This window comes from Tachypleus tridentatus, chromosome 12 (assembly GCF_004210375.1).
Source record: "Tachypleus tridentatus isolate NWPU-2018 chromosome 12, ASM421037v1, whole genome shotgun sequence".
NCBI classification, from domain to species: Eukaryota; Metazoa; Arthropoda; class Merostomata; order Xiphosura; family Limulidae; genus Tachypleus; species Tachypleus tridentatus.
Window position 1 is genome coordinate 22,507,472 of NC_134836.1, and position 23,825 is coordinate 22,531,296.

The 23,825-nt window shown below is 35.5% G+C and overlaps 1 protein-coding gene and 1 long non-coding RNA gene across 5 annotated transcripts in view; one reads left to right on the plus strand and one right to left on the minus strand.

Moving 5' to 3' along the window:
• The window catches only part of LOC143235163 (uncharacterized), a 34,709-nt gene that overhangs the window by 5,340 nt on the left and 5,544 nt on the right, over positions 1–23,825 (minus strand). The gene's annotated exons all lie outside the window — the stretch shown is intronic.
• LOC143235160 (uncharacterized) lies at positions 658–23,099 on the plus strand. Of its 3 annotated transcripts, none has more exons than XM_076473045.1 (2): positions 658–786; positions 22,033–23,099. In XM_076473045.1, the coding sequence occupies exon 2, from the start codon at positions 22,071–22,073 to the stop codon at positions 22,869–22,871; it is 801 nt and encodes a 266-aa protein (XP_076329160.1). In that variant the 5' UTR covers positions 658–786; positions 22,033–22,070; the 3' UTR covers positions 22,872–23,099. The 3 variants fall into 3 exon arrangements, with proteins under 3 accessions (XP_076329160.1, XP_076329159.1, XP_076329158.1); XM_076473044.1 differs by lacking the exon at positions 658–786 and adding an exon at positions 17,289–17,408; XM_076473043.1 differs by lacking the exon at positions 658–786 and adding an exon at positions 19,588–19,624.

A 23,825-nucleotide genomic window follows, 5' to 3' on the forward strand; every position in this document is an offset into this window, starting at 1 on the left:
AACTTGAATTTTTTTTGACATGGCTCTGTTCTTTTAACACAATAAAAGTGTTATTAACGTATCGCTTAGAAACGAAAGGCTTAATTTCGGACAGACAGGATTGTAACCACTTAGTCTCGTGATAATGCAAAAATATAATAGCTAATATGGAACATTTCGATCATGCCTCGATCACCTTCAGTTATTAAGTAACACGTAATCATCTATTTAGATGTATTTGAAATAGATATTAACATTTGTTTGTTCGACTAAGGTTTCAATATTTTTCCATATTGGGTGTGATAAGTTTATCCAAGTTTGAGATAACAGTGGTGTTATTAGCTGATTATTATAGCTTTTATTATAAGTTACGAATCAGGAGGGCTTCCTTTTTATTGATGTCCATTCATCTATCTCTCAGAATATTTTAAGTGTTCAATGTTATGTTTCTCGTTACAATCTTTGCTTAGATGGTTGTAAATTCCATTATTGCTGAAAGGGTTGTTTTACGCATGTTCCTTAATTGTGGTAGCTAGGGATCGGGTCGTTGATCCAATGTAGACATGCATGCAGCATTTACACTAATACTGATACACCACCAGTGATATTTGGAAGGAGGTGTTTTGTCTTTAAACAGAAAAGTTACATATATGTTTGTTCGATTTGAATATCACTCTTGGGCTGATTTGGGGATAAGCTGATTGCAGAATATTTTTTATTTCCCTTCTTAGTTTGATGCTATGAGAACCAGTGAAGGGTAACAGCAAAGTGACTGGACATTTAGGAACGTTGAAGTCTGGAAACTTGGTATTTTAATTTATTTATATATATATATATATTCAAAACACTTATGCTGTTCAGTACTAGAGAGAAGGCATTGTTATCAATATTAACATAATAAAAACATTAACGCCGTATTCAATCGCTTAACTCACACTTAGTCTGCTAAGTAATATTGTATAATTAATTACAATGGTATGTCACGTGTCTGAATTATTTTAGGCTTTTAGTGGTGAGTAAAGGACAACACATCTCAATCAGAGTTTAATACACTGCTTCGGGTAATCAGTTGAGCTGTACACTGGAGTAAGTTAAGATGGAAAACTATCTTCATTGTTTGATAAATCTAAGAGTCTTCCACATTCTTTCTGTTAACATCGAGTATGTTCTAAAAGAATGTGTGTAACAGACAAATGTTTAAGATGTATGTGTTTGACAATTAAATGTTCTGGGAGTGTGTGAGATATGTAATGGCTAGATGTTACGGATGTATGTATGTGTGACAGCTAGATATGTGCATGGTAGCTAGGAGTTCTAGATGTGTGTGTGAACTTTGAGACTAGAGAATTATTAATGGTATTAGTCCGTCTCCAGAACTCAGAAATCAATCAGATAAAACTGTGGTTGGGTGGAATTATAATATCTTAAACGTTAAAGCTCTGGATTCTGGATCTGGCCAGCTAGGTTCGGATCCGTGCCATAGAACGAAATATTGTCAGAGCTTTAGTCTATGGGCGACTTATCAGAGTGTCAGTCAGTTCCTTAACGTGGACAGTGGGTAAAAGGAATCGAACTTGTGACACTGTAGGTTGGAATAATATTTAGTAAGTACTGTATGTTGTAACCGAAATTAGTGACTAATAAAGATTGGAATCACACTGTAAAGGTAAATGAAAAAAACAAAAAACAAGCAGGGAATGGTCGAAAACTAGTTGCACACTTGACGTTTGGCAGACTATTTGTCTTGGCTATATTTCAATAGTTAAGTAAAAAATGGCAAAAAAAAAGCAAGGAAGGCCGTCAAATAAAACCTGATCTGATTGTTTTGTTCCTTTAAATAAAAGAGGTTCAGAAATCTGTCATGATTCATTTTTTTAAAATAAACATTCAATTGGAATATACAACTGGAGGGAAAGTAGACTAGTGAAGAAATCTGAAATAAAATATGACGTTACTCATTCTTTCCACTTTTGTTGTTGAACGTCTTAATGAAAATTGTAATATTAGGCTTATGTCTCATATAATCGCATTTAGATCACGCAACACTTTAGTGATAACATGAATCATGAAGAAGAGAGCATGAAGTTTTCTTGGAATTGGCATCGTTTAGAGTAGCAAATAGACAGGTAACTAGAAGAAAGCTAGAAATGTGACCTTGAAATCTCAGAAGTTTGGTGTATACAATAACTTGAAACGTCTCGAAAAAATGCATTAATTAGTTACTCTTAACGTTTCTCCAACTTTGTACAGATGAAACTAAGATGGTGTCGTGTATATTTTAACTCAATAAAATTATTTATATCCTGTAACTAACAGAATATGTGAGTGTCTACACTGATTTTTTTTAGAATTTGGTTATGTGTATACATTCTACAGGATTTATTGTGTAATTTTGTATGTGATCCTGTGTAATGTATTGTGTAACATTATACGTGATACTGTGTAAGCTTAGCTCCTCATTCTTTCATTATATTCTCTTCAAAATTATGCTGCAAACAACAGTAACTTGTTAAAACACTCCTTCTCCACTGTTACTTAATTTAGTATTCTTTCTTCATCTCCTTTCCAAAAACCTGTTTTTTTAAAATCACAACTTATTACAACTCTGACTTTTCATTTTCTCACAATCTACTTTCCAGCTTGTTCTTCGAGCATTGTCACTTTTCTTCTACTTAACTAGTAAGTTGGTGGTATTAACGTTGATTGTTGTATTTTCCATAGCTAAAAGGATTTTCCCTACAAACGTTGATTATTGTCTTTACTTTAGCTACAATGGCTGTCCTACTAATATTGATTGTTTTCTAGCTACAATGGCTGTCCTACTAATATTGATTGTTTTCTAGCTACAAGAGTTGTCCTACTAATATTGACTGTTTTCTTCTTTTACTTATCTAGAAGGGTTGCACCAGTAATTTTGTCGGTTTTCTTCTTTTACTTGGCTAGAAGGATTGTACTAGTAATGTTGACAATTTTCTTTTACTTGGCTAGAAGGATTGTACCAGTAATGTTGACTGTTTTCTTCTTTTACTTGGCTAGAAGGATTGTACTAGTAATGTTGACTGTTTTCTTCTTTTACTTGGCTAGAAGGATTGTACTAGTAATGTTGACTGTTTTCTTCTTTTACTTGGCTAGAAGGATTGTACTAGTAATGTTGACTGTTTTCTTCTTTTACTTGGCTAGAAGGATTGTACTAGTAATGTTGACAATTTTCTTTTACTTGGCTAGAAGGATTGTACTAGTAATGTTGACTGTTTTCTTCTTTACTTGGCTAGAAGGATTGTAGTAATGTTGACTGTTTTCTTCTTTTACTTGTAAGGATGTAATGTTGACTGTTTTCTTCTTTTACTTGGCTAGAAGGATTGTACTAGTAATGTTGACTGTTTTCTTCTTTTACTTGGCTAGGATTGTACTAGTAATGTTGACTGTTTTCTTCTTTTACTTGGCTAGAAGGATTGTACTAGTAATGTTGACTGTTTTCTTCTTTTTGGCTAGAAGGATTGTACTAGTAATGTTGACTGTTTTCTTCTTTTACTTGGCTAAAGGATTGTACTAGTAATGTTGATTTTTCTACTTTCACTTGGCTAGAAGAATACTAGTAATGTTGACTGTTTTCTTCTTTTACTTGGCTAAAAGGATTGTTACTAGTAATGTTGAGTTTTCTGTACTTGGCTAGTTGTTTAAATGTTGACTGTTTTCTTCTTTACTTGGCTAGAAGGATTGTACTAGTAATGTTGACTGTTTTCTTCTTTTACTTGGCTAGAAGGATTGTACTAGTAATGTTGACTGTTTTCTTCTTTTACTTGGCTAGAAGGATTGTACTAGCAATGTTGACTGTTTTCTTCTTTTACTTGGCTAGAAGGATTGTACTAGTAATGTTGACTGTTTTTCTTCTTTTACTTGGCTAAAGGATTGTACTAGTAATGTTGACTGTTTTCTTCTTTTACTTGGCTAGAAGGATTGTACTAGTAATGTTGACTATTTTCTTTTACTTAGCTAGAAGGATTGTACTAGTAATGTTGACTGTTTTCTTCTTTTACTTAGCTAGAAGGATTGTACTAGTAATGTTGACTATTTTCTTTTTTTACTTAGCTAGAAGGATTGTACTAGTAATATTGACTGTTTTCTTCTTTTACTTAGTTAAAAGGGTTGTCCTGCTAACGTTGACGATTTGTGCTTTTACATGAGTAGAAGTATTGTACAACTGGTGTTGAATATTCTATTTTTTTATTTAACTACATGAGTTTTTCCAACAGAAGTTGCTGTTTATTTTCTTTATTTAGCTAGAAGGGTTGTCTTACTAACGTTTATTATCACGATGCAAAATACAACTTTTGTTTAAATCTGATGACAAGAGGTTTACTTTCACTGTGTAACACAAGGTTTAGTTACATTTTATGACACCAGGTTTACTTCACAATGTAACACAAAGTTTAGTTACATATTTTAACACTATATTACCGAGTTTTACTGTCAGATTTTACACAAGGTTTAGGACGTCTTATAACACGAGGTTTACTGTTGCGATGTAAGAAGAGTTAGGTACATATAATGCGAATCCGTTACACCATAAAACTCAAGGTTTAGTTACATTGATTGTTGTATTTTCCATAGCTAAAGGATTTTCCCTACAAACGTTGATTATTGTCTTTACTTTAGCTACAATGGCTGTCCTACTAATATTGATTGTTTTCTAGCTACAAGAGTTGTCCTACTAATATTGACTGTTTTTCTTTTACTTGGCTAGAAGGATTGTACTAGTAATGTTGACTGTTTTTTTCTTTTTACTTGGCTAGAAGGATTGTACTAGTAATGTTGACTGTTTTTTCTTTACTTGGCTAGAAGGATTGTACTAGCAATGTTGACTGTTTTCTTCTTTTACTTGGCTAGAAGGATTGTACTAGCAATGTTGACTGTTTTCTTCTTTACTTGGCTAGAAGGATTGTACTAGTAATGTTGACTGTTTTCTTCTTTTACTTGGCTAGAAGGATTGTACTAGTAATGTTGACTGTTTTCTTCTTTTACTTGGCTAGAAGGATTGTACTAGTAATGTTGACTGTTTTCTTCTTTTACTTGGCTAGAAGGATTGTACTAGTAATGTTGACTGTTTTCTTCTTCTACTTGGCTAGAAGGATTGTACTAGTAATGTTGACTGTTTTCTTCTTTTACTTGGCTAGAAGGATTGTACTAGTAATGTTGACTGTTTTCTTCTTTTACTTGGCGAGAAGGATTGCACTAGTAATGTTGACTGTTTTCTTCTTTTACTTGGCTAGAAGGGTTGTACTAGTAATGTTGACTGTTTTCTTCTTTTACTTGGCTAAAAGGATTGTACTAGTAATGTTGACTGTTTTCTTCTTTTACTTGGCTAGAAGGATTGTACTAGTAATGTTGACTGTTTTCTTCTTTTACTTGGCTAGAAGGATTGTACTAGTAATGTTGACTGTTTTCTTCTTTTACTGGCTAAAGGATTGTACTAGTAATGTTGACTGTTTTCTACTTTCACTTGGCTAGAAGGATTGTACTAGTAATGTTGACTGTTTTCTTCTTTTACTTGGCTAAAGGATTGTTGCTAGTAATGTTGACTGTTTTCTACTTTCACTTGGCTGGAAGGATTGTACTAGTAATGTTGACTGTTTTCTTCTTTTACTTGGCTAGAAGGATTGTACTAGCAATGTTGACTGTTTTCTTCTTTACTTGGCTAGAAGGATTGTACTAGCAATGTTGACTGTTTTCTTCTTTTACTTGGCTAGAAGGATTGTACTAGCAATGTTGACTGTTTTCTTCTTTTACTTGGCTAGAAGGATTGTACTAGTAATGTTGACTGTTTTCTTCTTTTACTTGGCTAAAAGGATTGTACTAGTAATGTTGACTGTTTTCTTCTTTTACTTGGCTAGAAGGATTGTACTAGTAATGTTGACTATTTTCTTTTACTTGGCTAGAAGGATTGTACTAGTAATGTTGACTGTTTTCTTCTTTTACTTAGCTAGAAGGATTGTACTAGTAATGTTGACTATTTTCTTTTTTTAGTTAGCTAGAAGGATTGTACTAGTAATGTTGACTGTTTTCTTCTTTTACTCAGTTAAAAGGGTTGTCCTTCTAACGTTGACGATTTGTGCTTTTACATGAGTAGAAGTATTGTACAACTGGTGTTGAATATTCTATTTTTTTATTTAACTACATGAGTTTTTCCAACAGAAGTTGCTGTTTTTTCTTTATTTAGCTAGAAGGGTTGTCTTACTAACGTTTATTATCACGATGCAAAATACAACTTTTGTTTAAATCTGATGACAGGAGGTTTACTTTCACTGTGTAACACAAGGTTTAGTTACATCTTATGACACCAGGTTTACTTCACAATGTAACACGAAGTTTAGTTACATATTTTAACACTATATTACCGAGTTTTACTGTCAGATTTTACACAAGATTTAGGACGTCTTATAACACGAGGTTTACTGTTGCGATGTAAGAAGAGTTAGGTACATATAATGCGAATCCGTTACACCATAAAACTCAAGGTTTAGTTACACATCGAAATGCGGTGTTTCGGTTTCTGTTTTAAACCGGATATGTTAAACACAAGTTAATGCTTACAGTTGAAATTAATTTTCCAATATGATCGATTGTGAGTTATCTGTTTTTATAATTTTTTTTTTTGTTAAATACAAATGTTTATAGTGAACAGTTGGGTTGTTTCTACCGTAGGGATCAAACTCAGAATTTTAACATTATAAGTGTTCAAGCTTATCGCTGAAAAACCGAAGTTATATTTCTTTAGTAGATTGTTGTTTGTAAAGAAATACATTTCCTCTTTCTCTTTTTTTGGAAGGAAAACTCGTCATTTGTGACCAAGTGCGAACTATGTTGTTTTCACGTGATAGCACGAACTGTAAACCCAGCTTTAAGATCCACAAGAGATCAAAACTTTGACCTGACTTCAAAAGCTTAGCTCGCCAGAAAAAAACATAGAGTAAAACTTTCCTTCACATGTGTCTTTGTTAGAAAACAAACTTGCTTAGATGTCGCAACACAAGCATGTTGAATCTACTTATTGTCTACATGGACAATAAAACCTACTTTATGTGTTTGATATAAGTAGTTAGTATCGTGAAAAATATTTGAAAAATCAATGAGTTAATGATAGCGTGATCGGACCGTCAATCGGAAAATTGTGGCTCGCATTCCGTTGTTTCAAAGCTTGTCTCGCAATTTCGAGATGTGAATACTCTATAAGACGGTGAAATTCCACTCTTCGGTCGGCAAAAGTTGGCGATCGGTATTGCAGAGATGCCAACCATTACGATTTGAGCGTAATCATTACGATTTTGGTGTATACATTACGACTATACACTCATACAGACAAATCTTACGACTTGTTGCAACTCCCAAATTATTATATATTATATAGGCCTATACAATAAAGTGATAAATTGTTCCCCCAGGGCTTGAAAGGGGTGAAAAGAAAATTTCTAGTGAGATACAAATAAATTTTGATAATAAATAAAAAAATAGTCCAAATGGCTACTTGCAATAATCATGTTTGTGCTTGAAATAATAAAAAAAAATTTGTATCTCTGATGTTTACCAATAGTTTGAGTGCGGTGCTTCTCCATACTTGGTACGTAGGAGAATCCATAGTTACGTCATCAGTGCTTGTCAGCCAATCAGCGCTCGCGTAGATGGGTATTTCTCTTTTTCTAAGCGGCATAGAAACACCAATGCGATCGTTCACAAGATGGAAAAAAAAAGAGGCCTCGTTCACCAGATTATCTTGTTTCTAAAAGGACTAAAACTGTGAATCAAAAATTTAGGAAAGAGTATAGTGCAAAATATCCGGTCATTGCATCAAAAGTCAGTGACAGTCATGCGTTTTGTACAGTTTGCCACATCGATTTTTCTGTGGCGCATGGCGGAATAAACGATTGGTCCAGACATACATAATCGGCATCTAACCAACAAAGGCTGAGGCGAAGACAAAAACGATGCAGATAACAACATTTATGAGTAAGAATTGAAACCATAAGTGCAGAAGTGATGTTCATGCAATTCGTCATTGCTTATAATTTACCCCTAGTTGTAGCTGATCATGCAGGACATCTATTCAGAAAAATGTTCCCAGACTCTGATATAGCGAAAAAATATGGTTGTGAAGATAACAAAATGATTTCAAGCATACTTGCTAACAGTGTTTACAGTTTAGCCACAGACGGATCCACAGAAATGGATGACTCAAAACTGTATCCAGTGGTTGTACGACATCCTGACCTTTTGCTTCGAAAAATTGTTTGTTCTCTTTTGACAATGGTGGAATGGAAAGAAGTTTCAACAGAAGAGAATATTTTCAAGCTTTTGGACTACGAAGTGACAAAGAGGAAAATTCCATGGGAAAACTGTCTTTTCTTCAGACAATGCCTCAGTTATGTCTGGTATGGGTAAAGGTGTGATGGGACACATCTCAAGACGACAGCCTATCATTCACTTCATGGGCTGTGCCTGTCACCTCATAAATATTGCTGCCCAGAAAGCTTCCAGAGAACTGCCCTGCCCAGTTTCTGATATACTGATAGATATCTACTATTTTCTGGACAAAGTGCTAGCAGAAACAAATTTCAAAGAGTTTTAAGGATTGTATGACAAAGAAACAAGAAAAATTCTACAACTTGTTAACACAAGATGACTATCACTTGGGGTGTGCCTCAACAGAATATTGGACATGTGGAAGCCATTGAAGAAGTATTTTCACTGTGAAAAGGAAAAACTAGATTCAAAAGGATCTAAATGTGCAGCTCAGTCAGGTAGCAATACTTTAACGGCAGGATATCCTCTCAGCCATACAGGGACACAATAAAAAGCAGACAAAGAAACATTTAACATAACTCAATATATGTTTAGGCAGTCTGAACTTGAACTGAAGAAGAGACAGTCAATGAAAAAAAGAGAAAAAAACGAAAGCTAGCAAGGAAGTAACCAAGAAACGTTATGAGCAGAGTAAGTTAAATAAGTTAACAGTTTTCTTGGACAACAAAATGAACTTGTTATTTTGTCTTTTTCTTCAGTCTGCAATTCCTCTATTTGAGCAAGTCAATTTGATATTTCAAAGAGAAGAACCTTGCATACACATTATGCATAGAACTCTGATTACACAAGTTAAAAATATACTTGTCAGATACATCAAGCCAGAATATCTTGAAGGCAACATCACTGAACTTGACTACAACAATGAATCCTTATACAAATCTTATGAGGCAGTTTCTATTGGAAATGCTGCCAAGGAATATATTGTTAAATATGAAAAGGACCCGGACCTGATCAGCTTCTACACCAGTGTCAAGAAATACTATATTGTAGCTGCAAATTACATGATGAAACATTTCCATCTAAATGATGAACTTTGAATCATGCAGTGGTTGCTGATCCAAAACTGAAAGTCAGCAAAGATTTCTCTTCTCTACACTTCTTCACAGACAGGTATCATTTCCTTGTCAATACACATGAGCACGACACTATTGACAAGTTGGAAGGGCAATATTTGAACTATCAAATTGATACTTTCTCAGAAACTGTCCTTCAGTTGAATGTTGACAAGTTTTGGGTTCAGCTGTTTACAGTTAAGGATGGAAATGGCAACCAGAAGTATGACATTCTGTGTAAGGTTATGCTTGAAATTCTTACAATCTTCCATTCTAATGCTGACAGTGAAAAGATATTTAGTTTAGTGACTAAAAACAAAAGCAAGTTCAGACCAAACTTGAGCACCTCAGTTTTGAGCAGTATTATAACACACAAGATGGGTATTTAGTCAAATGAACAATATTGTTATAGCTCCCAACCATCCAGAGACATTCTCATGAAAGCAAAGGCTGGAACAGCTGCACAACTATTACAATAAGTGTCATAAACATGATATAAACTAGTCCTTACACAAAGGCTTTTTTCTGCTTACTGTTTGTGCATGTTCAATGTTGTTTTACCAGTATATTTGTTACTCTGAACTAAATAAAAGACATAATTTCAAAATTATTTTTTAATTTATTTATTAAATACACAAAACACAGTCATAAATGAGCAATCTATAGCAGTAATAAATAATAATATAATAATAAAACCTTAGAGACATTGATCAGGCCTAGTAACCGCAAATGATAAAGGGCTCTGTCTACAATCATTACGCTCAGTAATTTGAAAGAGCTGGCATCTCTGGTATTGTTAACTAGCTGCTTTGCCTTTAGTCTCAGTTAAAACTAGTGATGCCTGAAACTACCAATCAAAACAGCTCTTTGTTTAAAATCTGGCGAAAGGTATTTCTGTCTTTTAACGAATATTCATCAGTCGATGAAGTTGTGGAAATGAGGAAGGATTAACAATTTCAAGCATCCGGGAAAGCAGTTTGTAACTTTGGTACCATTAGCATTAACTGTGCTCCTAAGGAAAAACAAGAACATTTCTAATGAAATATCATCGTCTCCACTCACTGGAAAATCCCAGACGCCACTCCTGTAGCCTGAGGAATCATCTTAAAAATTCAACCCGCATATCAGTCACCTTGAATGCCTAACCTGTATGTATATCAATTCGCCAATGTGTTTTCATTTTCTAAATTTTTATTCGTACTTTGTAGGTTCCTTGGTTTGTTTGTTTTGAATTTCGCGCAAAGCTACACGAGGGCTATCTGCGCTAGCCTTCCTTAATTTAGCAGTGTAAGACTAGAGAGAAGTTAGCTAGTCATCACCACCCACCGCCAAATCTTGGTATACTCTTTGACTAACGAATAGTGGGATTGACCTTAACATTATAACGCCCCCACGGCTGAAAGGGCGAACATGTTTTGGGCGACGGGATTTCGAACTCGCGACCTTCAGATTACGAGTCGAGCGTCTTAAACCACTTGACCATGCCGGGCCGGGTCCCTTGGAGTGTCCTCCATCCCCATCTCCTCTCTTTCATGTTCATCTCGTCACGTATACGATCTATCTCTTACATCGTCTTAAAAAAAGAGGCCTTATCACGTAATTTAACTTATATGATGTATTTCTTGTGTGATCTTCCGCGTTCACCTTTTTTTGTTGTTGTTGTTGTTCTCATCACGTTATTAATGTATTCAGGCGCATCGTTAGTTTTAAACGCGCTTGCACGAATTTAACGATATCCGTGTAAACAGTGCTTAGGGAGCGTCTGATCGTTGAGTTTTTCAGTTTGGTACATGTAACTGTATTAACAATCCACAGTTATAAACAGCATATTTTCCCGCCAGGGTTTCATTATATTATGAAATTGATTGTTTGTTTGATTTTGAATTTCGCGCAAAGCGAAACAAGGGCTACCTGCGCTAGTCGTCCCTAATTTAGTAGTGTAAGACTAGAGGAAAGGCAGCTAGTCATCACTACCCACCTCTTGGGCTACTCTTTTACCAACGAATAGTGGGACTGACCGTCACACTATAGCGACCCCACGACTGAAAGGGCGAGCATATTTGGTGCGATAGAGATTCGAACACGCGAACCACAGATTACTAGACCACGAAATTCAACTAAAGAGTTTAATCGTCAGATGGTAAGTCGGATGTGGACTAATGCTTAGAGCTTCCGAAACTGTAGTGAATAAAGCTTTCTCTTCCCTTTGAGACTGCGAATGTGCTAGAAATGTAGTGTGTAAGAGTGACAGTCAAGTCTTACTATTCGGTCAAATAAGAGTAGCTCAAGAGTTGACAGTGGAAGGGTAGTTAACTACTTTCCCTCTAATCTGTCACTTCAAAATTCGCTTTAATTCTAAAACGAATTTGATATACAGAAACATCAGGTGTGTATCCTGGCAGATGGCTTTGATTTATTGTATGTATGTATATATATATACATAACAGCGATAAAAATATAAAAAAATATTCAAAATCATCACAAAAAATGCGTAACCAAAAAACAGTTAGCATAATAAATAATACTAAATTAGTTCCATATGGCATTTACAACCTTACTTTGCATTGCAATAGCGAGGGGTATACTTCCAAAGTGTTTAACGCACTTTGATAGGCTGAACTGTCTCCGGTGCACCAATCACCATGAGCAACACATATAATCAATACCCGTACAATCACTGCGGCCAGCGTTAAGTAACATCTTTCATCACAACTTTTCTCAAAACTAAACTACAGTAATTATATATTTGTGCTAGTAATGGATAAAATTCAAATATTTTTATATTGACTAAAACACAATTTCTTTTAATTGTCCCAATGCTGGTTTTACCACCGGTAAACACGGTAACACATCACTGTTAAACAGATACGTAACAAAAACAGCTTTACTCAACTAGTGGTTCTTAAGTGTAGGAAGAGGTCGTGAAAAAGACACAGTTCTTCTAAAAAACTAAAATTAAATGGCTGAGAAGTAGTTTGAATATGGATCACGTGACCGGTAAAACCTTATTTATTTCCATGGATAATTTGGAAAATAAATGCCGGTGCGACTTGCAACAAAACTCGTGTAAATTATTACACCTTTTTAATGGGGATTGGGCTACTAAATCACCAAGGTTCGAGACTGATGCTCTCTGATTCTCTCCAGTGTAAGCTGTAAACATGTTATGAAAACGTTGTTTAGTCTTTTTATTTGATTGATTGAAAGTGCCGGACAAAGTCTTTCTCCATCGCCCTCGGTTAACAGGTCAAAACACAGAACGATTATGACTGAAATCTTATGCTGTGTGACGTAGCACACATGCGCGTAAAATGTCACTGAGACTAAATATTCCGTTTAACTGCAATTTTAGAAATAATAGCGTTACTGAAGCTTGGTATTTGATGGCAAATGTGGTAATTGGGTTCTCAACATATGACAATATAAAACAAGTAAAATAAACAAATATAATAAATTGTTTTTAACCCTTCAACTGCGGCCGACATCAAATGATTGCGCACAACGTTTTTAACACCCTGCCGGAAATAATAGTGAATCATTGCGCATGGGGGTGGTAGGTAGACATACACAAACCGCAAACAAAGGTTTAAAACATATATAAAACACTTTACCTGTAAAAGGTGCAGGTGTAGAATGCTATTCCTTTATTGATGGGTTGGTTCTCATATGTATATTATTAAGTACGATACCCCCAGTAACTCAGGGTTTGTCTGCGGACTTACAGCGCTAGAAACCTGATTCGATACCCGTGATGGGCAGAGCACAGATAATCCATTGTGTAGCTTTGTGCTTAATAACAAACAAACTGACATTAAGTTCGGCAGTACTTAATATTAGGTATCAACAAGATCTCCAAATAATTGACGCGCTGAAAAAACACTCTATTGAATTCCTAAGCGAAAAATCGACCACTCAAAGTGTTGAGTACCACATCTGGTCAACTGGACTAGCGCGGAGACTACCCAGACTATAGCTACAAACTTTCTCTAGCTCACTTGACTGGCCTGTGGGTATCTGCTTTTGATATTCCGATAAATATATATAGATATACATGGTAAACATATCATACAGGTACTTATATATCTTTTCAACACATTAAATAGTGAGTGCTACACATCGATGGATAGACACACGACAATTTCTAAAGATAAAGTATGTACTTTATACAGGTAGAACATAAAAATTAAACGCGCAAGTTTATTAAAGATAATGAATTTTAAGCAGTTTTAAAATGTATTCACTTAGTACCACTTTACTTGTTTGTGTACTTTTTATTGCAGTATTCATTTTGTTTTGGATACTTCTTAAAGCAATTCTACAAATAAGCTGCGATTCCACTTTTCATTTTGTTTCCCTATTCCTGATTTTAATATTATGAAACAACGTTATGGTCACTGAAGCCTAAACTGACTTTATTTCTAAGCACTTATAAGAAATCATAACGACCTACAAGTAGTTTAGTGCATACATGATTCAGAGAAATGTATTGAAAATGAAGCCTGAACTTTTACTCTACGTAATGTAGTATTCGTTGATTTATGTACCTCTTACGGCACTGTGTAACAAAACAGTATAATGTCCCTACTCGCACGTTTTGTGCTAAATTCAGTAAACACCGCAAGAAAGAGGGTATACGTTCAAAGCAACCAAAGCTGCTCACTATTTCATCTGTGGGGATGATATTATCTGAAGGCCAGTCCCACTGTTCATTGGTAAAGAGAAGCCCAAGAGATAGCAGTAAAGTAAGGATAAGAGTTGATAAATTTGTGATTGTGGTTTTAAGTATTTTAAAAGTTATATGTATCAGGAATATGACAGTGTCCATTACATGGACATATAACAACTGAACAAATATATAGGAAAATAAATAATATTTAACGGAAATTAAGGACTGTTAATTATTTTTAGAACTGCTATACAGGGTCTATTATTCTCTGATCGTCAGTCTCACGTGAAGAAATTCATAAATAATAAAATAAATAAAATTAAATAATAAAAGAAATAGAAATCAGGATATCGAGATGTTGGTACTCAAGTTTACAATGTTTTATATTTGTATTACCCTTCACTGCCAGTAGACAGTTGGGTAAAGATGACAGCTGTCCAAAGTAAAGAAGAAAAAAAAGAAAAAAAAAGATAGAAAAAGTAATAATAATAAGATACTACAATTTGGGGTCAGTAGATTAGTTTGTTTTAAATTTCGCGTAAAGCTACTCGAGGGCTATTTGTGCTAGCCGTCCCTAATTTAGCAGTGTAAGACTAGAGGGAAGGCAGCTAGTCATCACCACCCACTGCCAACTCTTGGGCTACTCTTTTACCAACGAATAGTGGGATTGACCGTCACATTATAACATCCCCACAGCTAAAGGGGTATGCATGTTTGGCGCGACGGGGATACGAACCCGCGACCCTCAGATTACGAGTCGCACTATTGTCGGGCTATTGGGGTAAGTAAGATAAACTAGCGAATGGACGTTAAGACTGATAAACAGTGTACTCCCATCGCAATTTGGGATTTTCTACCACCGTCACCTCAAAACCTAGGATACATTTTATATCCCACATTACAGCCTGTACCGTGGGGATCCTTTCAATTGATGCAGCGTTTTTTATTTTTGGGGGCTTGTTTTTATTTATAACAAATTATCGTTATTAGAGGTTTGGATTTGCTTTTTTTAACATACTCCCTTCTTTTGATTTTGTTTTATTTTACTTGGTTATTGAGTATTAACGATATGTTTCAAATGATTTTTGTTTGTTTGTTTGTTTGTTTGGAAATTTCGCACAAAGCTACTCGAGGGCTATCTGTGCTAGCCGTCCCTAATTTAGCAGTGTAAGACTAGAGGGAAGGCAGCTAGTCATCACCACCCACCGCCAACTCTTGGGCTACTCTTTACCAACGAATAGTGGGATTGACCGTCACATTATAACGCCCCACGGCTGGGAGGGCGAGCATGTTTAGCGCGACGCGGGCGCGAACCCGCGACCCTCGGATTACGAGTCGCACGCCTTACGCGTTAGGCCATGCCGGGCCATTTCAAATGAAAAGACGTCGGTTTGGTCAGCAGAAGCAAACAGTTTTTTGGTTTTTTTTTTAATCTTTTCTGTTTCGAGGAATTTAGATTAGAAGTTATGTAGATACGTACCACTTGAGTAAGGTCTGTAAATTAACGTACCAGCTTCTTAGTCGGAGAACTACAACCAATATTTACATAGAGAAACGTCAAGGAGTTAGGCACGATGCTGCCGTAAAGGAAGTCTTCTTTCAAACGTTCCCGAAGGGCAGGTTAAAATTATACAGCTTAACAGTTGGTAATATGGTAGATGTATTTACATAAAAGCTGCTCCTCGAAACCAACCTTGCTACAATTAAACGTTGATACTAGAGAGAGTCGGGCATTTTAGTAGTAAAAAGGTGTAGTTTGAGTAGTGCCATAATTAATAGGTTAATCCATGACGACTTGTGTACTATATAGAATGGTATAGTTTGGGGAGTGTCATAACTAATAGACTAGCCTTTCAATCAGTTGTGCCTCTATTTTTTCTACTTGAATGCGCTCTTGATGAATAATAAAAAAACTTAGCATTCATCACCTATCCAGAATGTACAGTACGTTTGGTGATGAATAAATTGTGATATGTACGTAGGTGAAGGAAATGCTGCCAAAACAAGCGGAACTAAGACCAGTCTTAATAAATGTATAGTTGTTAAGACGTTATTAGTTATAGTTTAAAAACGTCACATAAAGGGAAATGGCAGGAATAGATCAACTTCTTAAAGAACCACTACTTAAAAGTTTCCCTATAATTTAAGACCAGAAATATCGACTTCTTCGTCTGTAAGAACTTTATGTAGTGTAGCAGCACTGTTCTTTTCACTACAACAACGCTCTTCCACACGTAAGCTACAGCATTTTTTCCCTCAAGCTTAGGCAACGGCTATCAAACCTTGAAGCTACAGGTTCACAGTCTAGTCACTCGAATTACTATTACATTTTATTAATTTTGAATATTAAACACATTCACTTCCGAATACAAGTGCTTGTTTAAGCTGCAGATGCTAAGAAATCAGTCAATGAGTTTAACTTATTCTGAAGGTTTGTAATGGTCACTTTCTTTTTTCTTGTAACGAATGTATTGAGGCCGGGCATGGCCAGGAGGTTAAGACACTCGACTCGTAGTCTGAGGGTCGCGGATTCAACTCACCGTCACACCAAACATGCTCGCCCTTTCAGCCGTGGGGCAGTTGTAAAGTTACAGTCAATCCCACTATTCGTTGGTAAAAGAGTAGCCCATGAGTTGGCGGTGGGTGGTGATGACTAGCTGCTTTCCCGCTTGTCTTATACTGCTAAATTAGGGACGACTAGCGCAGATAGCCCTCGAGTAGCTTTACGCGAAATTTAAACCAAACCAAACCAAACGAATGTACTCTTGCATCAGAAATCAAGGCCATCACTGTTTTGTTAGTGTTTATCGTAAGCAATAAAATACGATAAAAATCGTGGGATCAGGGAGAATATATTCTGATTTTGTAATTTTTGTTCAGTATAATCTGTTACTTTTATTCTTTTATTAACGTTTTCGATTTTTAATGTAAACCAGGTTCATTTTGTTATTAACTGCGATAAAAGTTGCGTCTAAGTTTGACCTCATATGTTAAAAACTACTGAAAACTTGGCTGACGTATTTACACGCATGTGGCTGAAAAAGAATCTCGTTAGGAACCCATCAGTATTGAGAACTAAAAGACCATTCATATGAAAAAAAAAAGTATAGGCCACATGAGTGTTTGGCGCAACGATAGAAATAAGCTTAGTCATATACAAGTATTTCTATTTCTGACTCCACCCACTAGATGGCTTCCGCGAAATGTGGTAGTCAGAGAAAGGTGCGAAACCTGTTTGTGACGTGTTGCTTGGCTTTAGATAAAATGTTTGCATGAACGTGTTGAAAAACGTTATTTTAAAGAAGCTCTTAAAGGCTAACGTTTACTCAGCAGCATGCGAATGGATTTTGTATCAGGTACGGGTCTTTTTCTCTGTCACATCTAAAGCAGTATTAGCAGCAACATTTCAACCCTTCTTGTGGGTATCACAAACTGCTCTTTAGTTCATTTTTGTTTGTTTGTTTTACATTTTAGTATAAAACTTTCAGCATTTCTTAAGTACAGGTTAGCTCAGTATGACACATGATAATCAACTTTCGTGTGTTATTGTGACACCTAGAAATCATGCACGAGTATGGCACGTGGTCATCATACTCTTAGAGGTTAGTTTTACACGTGGTAAACAAATCCTTGTTAGCCGCTTTTCACAAACCATGTCTTATATTTTCTTCCTACTATTACATAAGCACACAGCTGTGCCCTGAGTTAGGCTTAATACAGAGTTTACGATCAGTTTGCTTAATTATCGAATAATCTAATGAGGAAACAGTAAAACCGTAAACATAAACTTGTTTCTTGAACTTCATTGCAAGAGTGAACTTGTTTATGAAAATGAATACAAACAGTAACCGTTTCTCTACCAAAAACATTTTAACTATTTTTACCAAAATTAACGTTTTACAGATTAGTTGTGGAAACTTTTATTGTACGTTAATGACTAAATTCCACGTACGAAACTTCTACTGTCAGGCTTTAATCAAAGCTTCTGGTATTATCTTCCTTTCATTTCGTACAAAACTACTCTCGCCATCCCTTTTCAGATTTTGTTCGTTTGTTTGAATTTCGCGCAAAGCTACTCGAGGGCTATCTGCGCTAGCCATCCCTAATTTAGCAGTGTAAGACTAGAGGGAAGGCAGCTAGTCGTCACCACCCACCGCCAATTCTTGGGATACTCTTGTACCAACGAATAGTGGGATTGATCGTCACATTATAACGTCGCCACGGTTAAAAGGGCGAACATGTTTTGTGCGACGGGGATTCGGACCCGCGACCCTCACATTACGAGCTGACACTTCTTAATGGGTGATAATATACAAGGCTGCACGTGAAAGAAATGTGACTTTTTCTAGTGATCAGACAGGCTTTAGGGTCAGTGTCACGTGGTAAGTCTGTTAGTTATATAACACTAATAGAGATGGTGATGTATTCATTCATCAATGGTTCGTCTGTTAGTTATATATCAACGATTCTTTTTTTGTTGTTGTAGACTTTGACATAAACGATATTTAAAACTATTGTAATAAATTCATACTTACATGAATGACAGGTACAACTGTTTTAACAAATTCAGTGATATGGACGTCATTTAGAACTGTTGTAATAGATTCACACTTACATGGATGACATTTAAAACTAATGTTACTTTTCCACAATGATCTATAGTACTTTTGTTTTACGTCATGACAAGTATTGGCATAACATTGTTTAGCGTGTGTGTATTTCTGTTAGAAACATCAATCATTAACTTAAAAATTCAAAGAGATTTCCGAGTTTAACTAAAATACAAATAAAATGTGGCCGCTTACTAAACACATTACAAAAACAAAGTTCTCATTTGAGATGCCATCGAAAACAGTCATAATTCTAGAGTGATAACAGCTTTTCAGAATATATTATTAAAGATAAACAACGCTGCAACAGGTAAAACGTGATAGCTAGCTTGACATTTTTAATGCTATTTTTTCGGGTGGCAGTGAGGAGTTTAAACAGGAAGTCTGTAATAAAGTTTAGAAACAAGTTAATTTAAACTAGTTAGAATTTTGTTTGCGACAAGGCTTAACCGAAGACACCGCCCCGATAACGAATTAGATCCACCATAAGTCTTTCCCACCAGCAAGAAACTTCATTAAGCTTAGATTGTACTGAGTGATCGAGGTCAAAGTTTGTTAAGCGTATGATGTACTTGTTAGATCGTGTTTATGTTTAATTATAACTTAAAACTGTGTCAAGTTTTGACAGATCGAACGTCTAAATTGATACATTCAGTATAGTTAATATAGTTAGGTGGTTGTAATGTTGTATATGTGAATCGTAAGCCGATAAGGTTCTCCTTATCAATGCTGTAACTAACACTTCTCACCAAATCACTTTTCGTTCAAGTTCCGCCGTTACACAAATATACCTGCGCATAACGCATTGTTTCCTTAAGGCGACGATAGCACCCTCCATACAGTTGTTACGAGTATTTCGTAAATAAAATATTTTTAGTCGGCACTACATGAAATGTTTGGTCATAAGAAAGATAGTTCCTACCTCACTTTTTTCGCTTGTATGACGCTTCAACGCACCATATGTATGTATGACGTAACTGTATTTCTCAGAGTTGTTTAGAAAGTTTACGAGTTTTTATAAAAGAAATAATACAAGATTTTCTTTGATGGTTTGCGAAATCTCATACCACATGTTTTTATCATGACTGCCGATGTTACCTCCGGGCTATGAATCATAAGGGGAACTGTACAAAAATTCGCTAAATTGACTTTTTAGAGTGTATTAAAACTTTACCATGCAAAAGGCTTGGAAAGTTGTATTTTATGGTTAAGTGATATTATGGGGACCCATATATACGATTACTCCCGGGCCAGAAATAATTGTCGTCGACACTAGCTTTTATGTTTTTGTTGTTTTGCTTAAAGAGGTATTGATCTTGATTCAAAGGAATCATTTTAAAACACAGACAGCAGCTTGCTATTGAATCTTATCAGTGATATATAATCTTCTTTTATAGTGAGAATACAACCGTTTAGAGAGGGAAAGTTGTACAAGCTGTATCAGTACGGAAAGGTAGACATGAAACTGTAACAGTTAATGTGTTACAAGATGTATCAGTAAGAAAAAGTACATCAAGCTGTAACAGTTAATGTGTTACAAGATGTAACAGTAAGAAAGAGTACATCAAGCTGTAACAGTTAATGTGTTTTGAGATGTACCAGTAAGAAAGAGTACATGAAACTGTAACAGTTAATGTGTTACAAGATGTATCAGTAAGAAAGAGTACATCAAGCTGTAACAGTTAATGTGTTACAAGATGTAACAGTAAGAAAGAGTACATCAAGCTGTAACAGTTAATGTGTTTTGAGATGTACCAGTAAGAAAGAGTACATCAAGCTGTAATAGTTAATGTGTTACAAGATGTACCAGTAAGAAAGAGTACATCAAGCTGTAATAGTTAATGTGTTACAAGATGTATCAGTAAGAAAGAGTGCATCAAACTGTAACAATTAATGTGTTTCGAGATGTACCAGTAAGAAAGAGTACATCAAGCTGTAACAATTAAAACAAAGTAGTGCAACCAACTGTACCAGTCCAGAAAGGTTAATGTGGTACAAACAAACTATAAAAGCACAACAGTTAAGGTGGTACAACAAATTGATAAATATTTCCTTTAATTACGACAAACTTATATTGTTCGAAAGATATTTTTCCTTTGTCACGTTATTTGTCGTGATGAATATTACATCAAACCTTCCTTGTTTTTAAGATATTTTTATTTTTCACATTTTACGTTATTCTTTAGGCTCAGTTTTCACGTGTTGCCAAAATATTGTGTTTCAATAACGTTAAAAATACAAACAGGTTTTTGAGCCACTGATTTTGTTAATGTCGATGTTTCACCATATTAACAAGCAGCATCCACACCTATTATATTTAAGGTTGCGTAAGATACGCAAGACATTTTGCAGTTTTAATTGAAACATTTCTGTAAATTTCAAAATGAGTAATACGTTGAAATGTAAGAAAGAAGATTGCGTAAGAAATTTTAACCAAGACTATTTTTTTGCAAATTTCGAGATTCCAGTCGCCCTCGTTTTGATTTTTCACACCGAAACACATGTGTATTACCTTTGTTGAAGTTCGTAGCATGTACTCGACCTCAGAAATATGTTATATGGCAGAAAATGTAGGATTCTGTTGCTTTAGTTGCACATTTTAATTAAACTAAAGCCAGATGTGTCTTCATCATTTATGCATTATGCTGCGTATCGAAGATCTGGGATCCGATACGTGATTTCGCTAAACATTTTCTGGATTTTCAGTTGAAAATGCGCTATAAAAGTGACGTCAATACCATTTTTTGGTTAAAAAAACAAAGAAACTCCTTGCAGTTGCGTGTGAAACTGGCTTACTACCATCTTTTTTATAAATAGTAGCTTCAATTTATGGTAAGCTAAACTTTAGTCTTAAGAGTATCTAAATTGGCTGTTTAGCCAACGTCTGTACAACATACGTTTGATCCAATAGCTGTATGAGAAAAGATGGAAACAGAACTTGCAATATGAAAACTGAAACTTTTATGTGTAAACTTTATTTGTTGTTGTTCCTTAAGTAAGCAGCAATGTGTGTGGGGTTGAAATCATACCTATAAAATTACATAGGAAGTCATTCTTACAAAATTAATATCTAGTTAGGCTTCACACCTACATAATCGTGATCTATTTGGGAGTTATGTCAATGAAATTACACTCTTTAGGATTCATATCCACAAAATTACTATTCGCGCATATCAAAAACGACCTGTCTATCAAATAAGTTTTTAAGTAAAAAACAAACAATTTTTTTACATAGTGATTGTTGTAAATATTCTAACTGGTACCGCTAAAGAGACACACTTCCAGAATTATAAAATACAGTCGTTTCCATTAATTCTGGCTGTCTATCGTTCTTCTGTTCAGCTTAATCGTTTCATTGTTATTATTGTAGGGAGAGAGGAGATCCGCGTGCAAATCTGTGAAGCTCCTATGCCGTGTCCTCACCACCAAAGGTCAGAATTTAACTCTCGAAAACGTCGGGGGAATCTACCCAAAGAATCTGTGAAAGTTCTTAAAATGTGGCTCTACGAACATCGTTATAACGCCTATCCTTCTGATCAAGAAAAACTGATACTTTCCAAAGAAGCCAACCTGAGCGTTCTGCAAGTTTGTAACTGGTTCATCAACGCCAGACGTCGCATACTGCCAGATATTATTCGTAGGGAAGGTCACGACCCTCTTCGTTACACAATCACAAGAAAGACGTCACACAGACCACGAGGATTGCATCAGTCACATGATCTAGCCATTTCGGAGCCGTCACACGAGGATGACTTGTCCAAACATGGTACAAGCCTTTTCTCCTCTGTTGATGACAGCGCCACGGACGGTGACGCGGAGAGCGAGGACAGTTCAAGTGAAGGATTTGCAAATGAACGCTCCACCTCACCTTCGTCACTAAATAGTACAACCTGCCCCTTGAAGCTTAGAAAGAGATGGCAGCGTAATCACGAACAAGAAATCTTGTGCCAAGAATGGGAAGACTCAACTGTTTCTCAAATCATCATAAATACGCCTTCAAACAGCCAGGCTCACGAGACGTATAACGGACAGTTAAAGTCGAAGTTTTCCGTTCCTGCCTTAACAATAACCGCATCTTCGACAGTCTTTGCTTCATCTTCTCTGACTCTTACTAGTGATGATCCTTTCAGTTGTCTGAATTTGTTAGTAGACGTTGCCGTTAAAGAACTAGAAAAGCGAGAAGTGAAACAGAAGGGACAGTTACGATAAAAAATAAATCGTTATTTCGTATTTTTATTTTTGAAATTCTGTGCATATTGGATTTTCCAGATTCATCAGTAACCACGAATAGAAGATGTAATGAATTTAACCCAGACTGTTAAAGTTTTCAGAAAGTCTTATTTTTGCTTTTTATGGCATCGATGTGTGTAGAATATTGTGTTCAACGAAACATATGTCAATGTGTACAGTTTGCGGATGGAATAACCTCAGAACTATTCGGTTTCAACTATTTAATCAGGTTTTTCCATCAGAATCATTGCAGTCCTGCACAAAAAAAAAAAAAAAAAATCATAATCTCAGTTACAGTTTCCATAACTTATTACCAAAGTAATATTATGCGCTTGCGCGCCCTTCACGTATTCTTTCGGCACGCAACTTTACAGCTAATTCCAGGAATCTGGTTTAAATAACTGGAATTCTAAGCTCAGATGAATATAAAAGGTATTTGGGGAGTGGTGTCATTTAGTGTGATGTGTAAGTGGGAAAATCACATTTGTAAGAAGAAAATTTACAAGTTAAAATAGTTTAAGCGGGATCTAATACATATTAAACATATTATTAAATTAATCACAATCGCCTCATTTATAGAGTGAGATTTTCTAAACAGTTTATATCCAATAAAGTAAACTTTTGTTACAACGTTTTAGAACTACAAAATTCATTTATAAAATTATTTGTTAGGCTGTTTTAAACACAATATACTTGAAACAGCTTAATTACGATATTAATTAATTAATTAACTCACTTCAGCCAGAACATATCACATCCTGTTGACGGCTGAAGCTAAGTTGTCCGCTGACTCTTTTAATCATTTTTGTCCACTTTTTAATGTAAAATAGGCAGATACCCCCTCGTTTAGTAAACATTTATGATAGTGTAGAGGTGACTTTTCGGACAGAAACGCCTTCTTGAAACTACCTCCTTCCAGTGGACAAGGGGCTC

What these genes read in the sequence shown, in the direction of transcription:
- LOC143235160 (XM_076473044.1), top strand. Translation starts at nt 17,387, where the DNA reads ATGCGAATGGATTTTGTATCAG. An exon ending in GCGAATGGATTTTGTATCAG is followed by an intron (nt 17,409 to 22,032) that starts GTACGGGTCTTT and finishes TTATTATTGTAG; the next exon opens with GGAGAGAGGAGATCCGCGTG.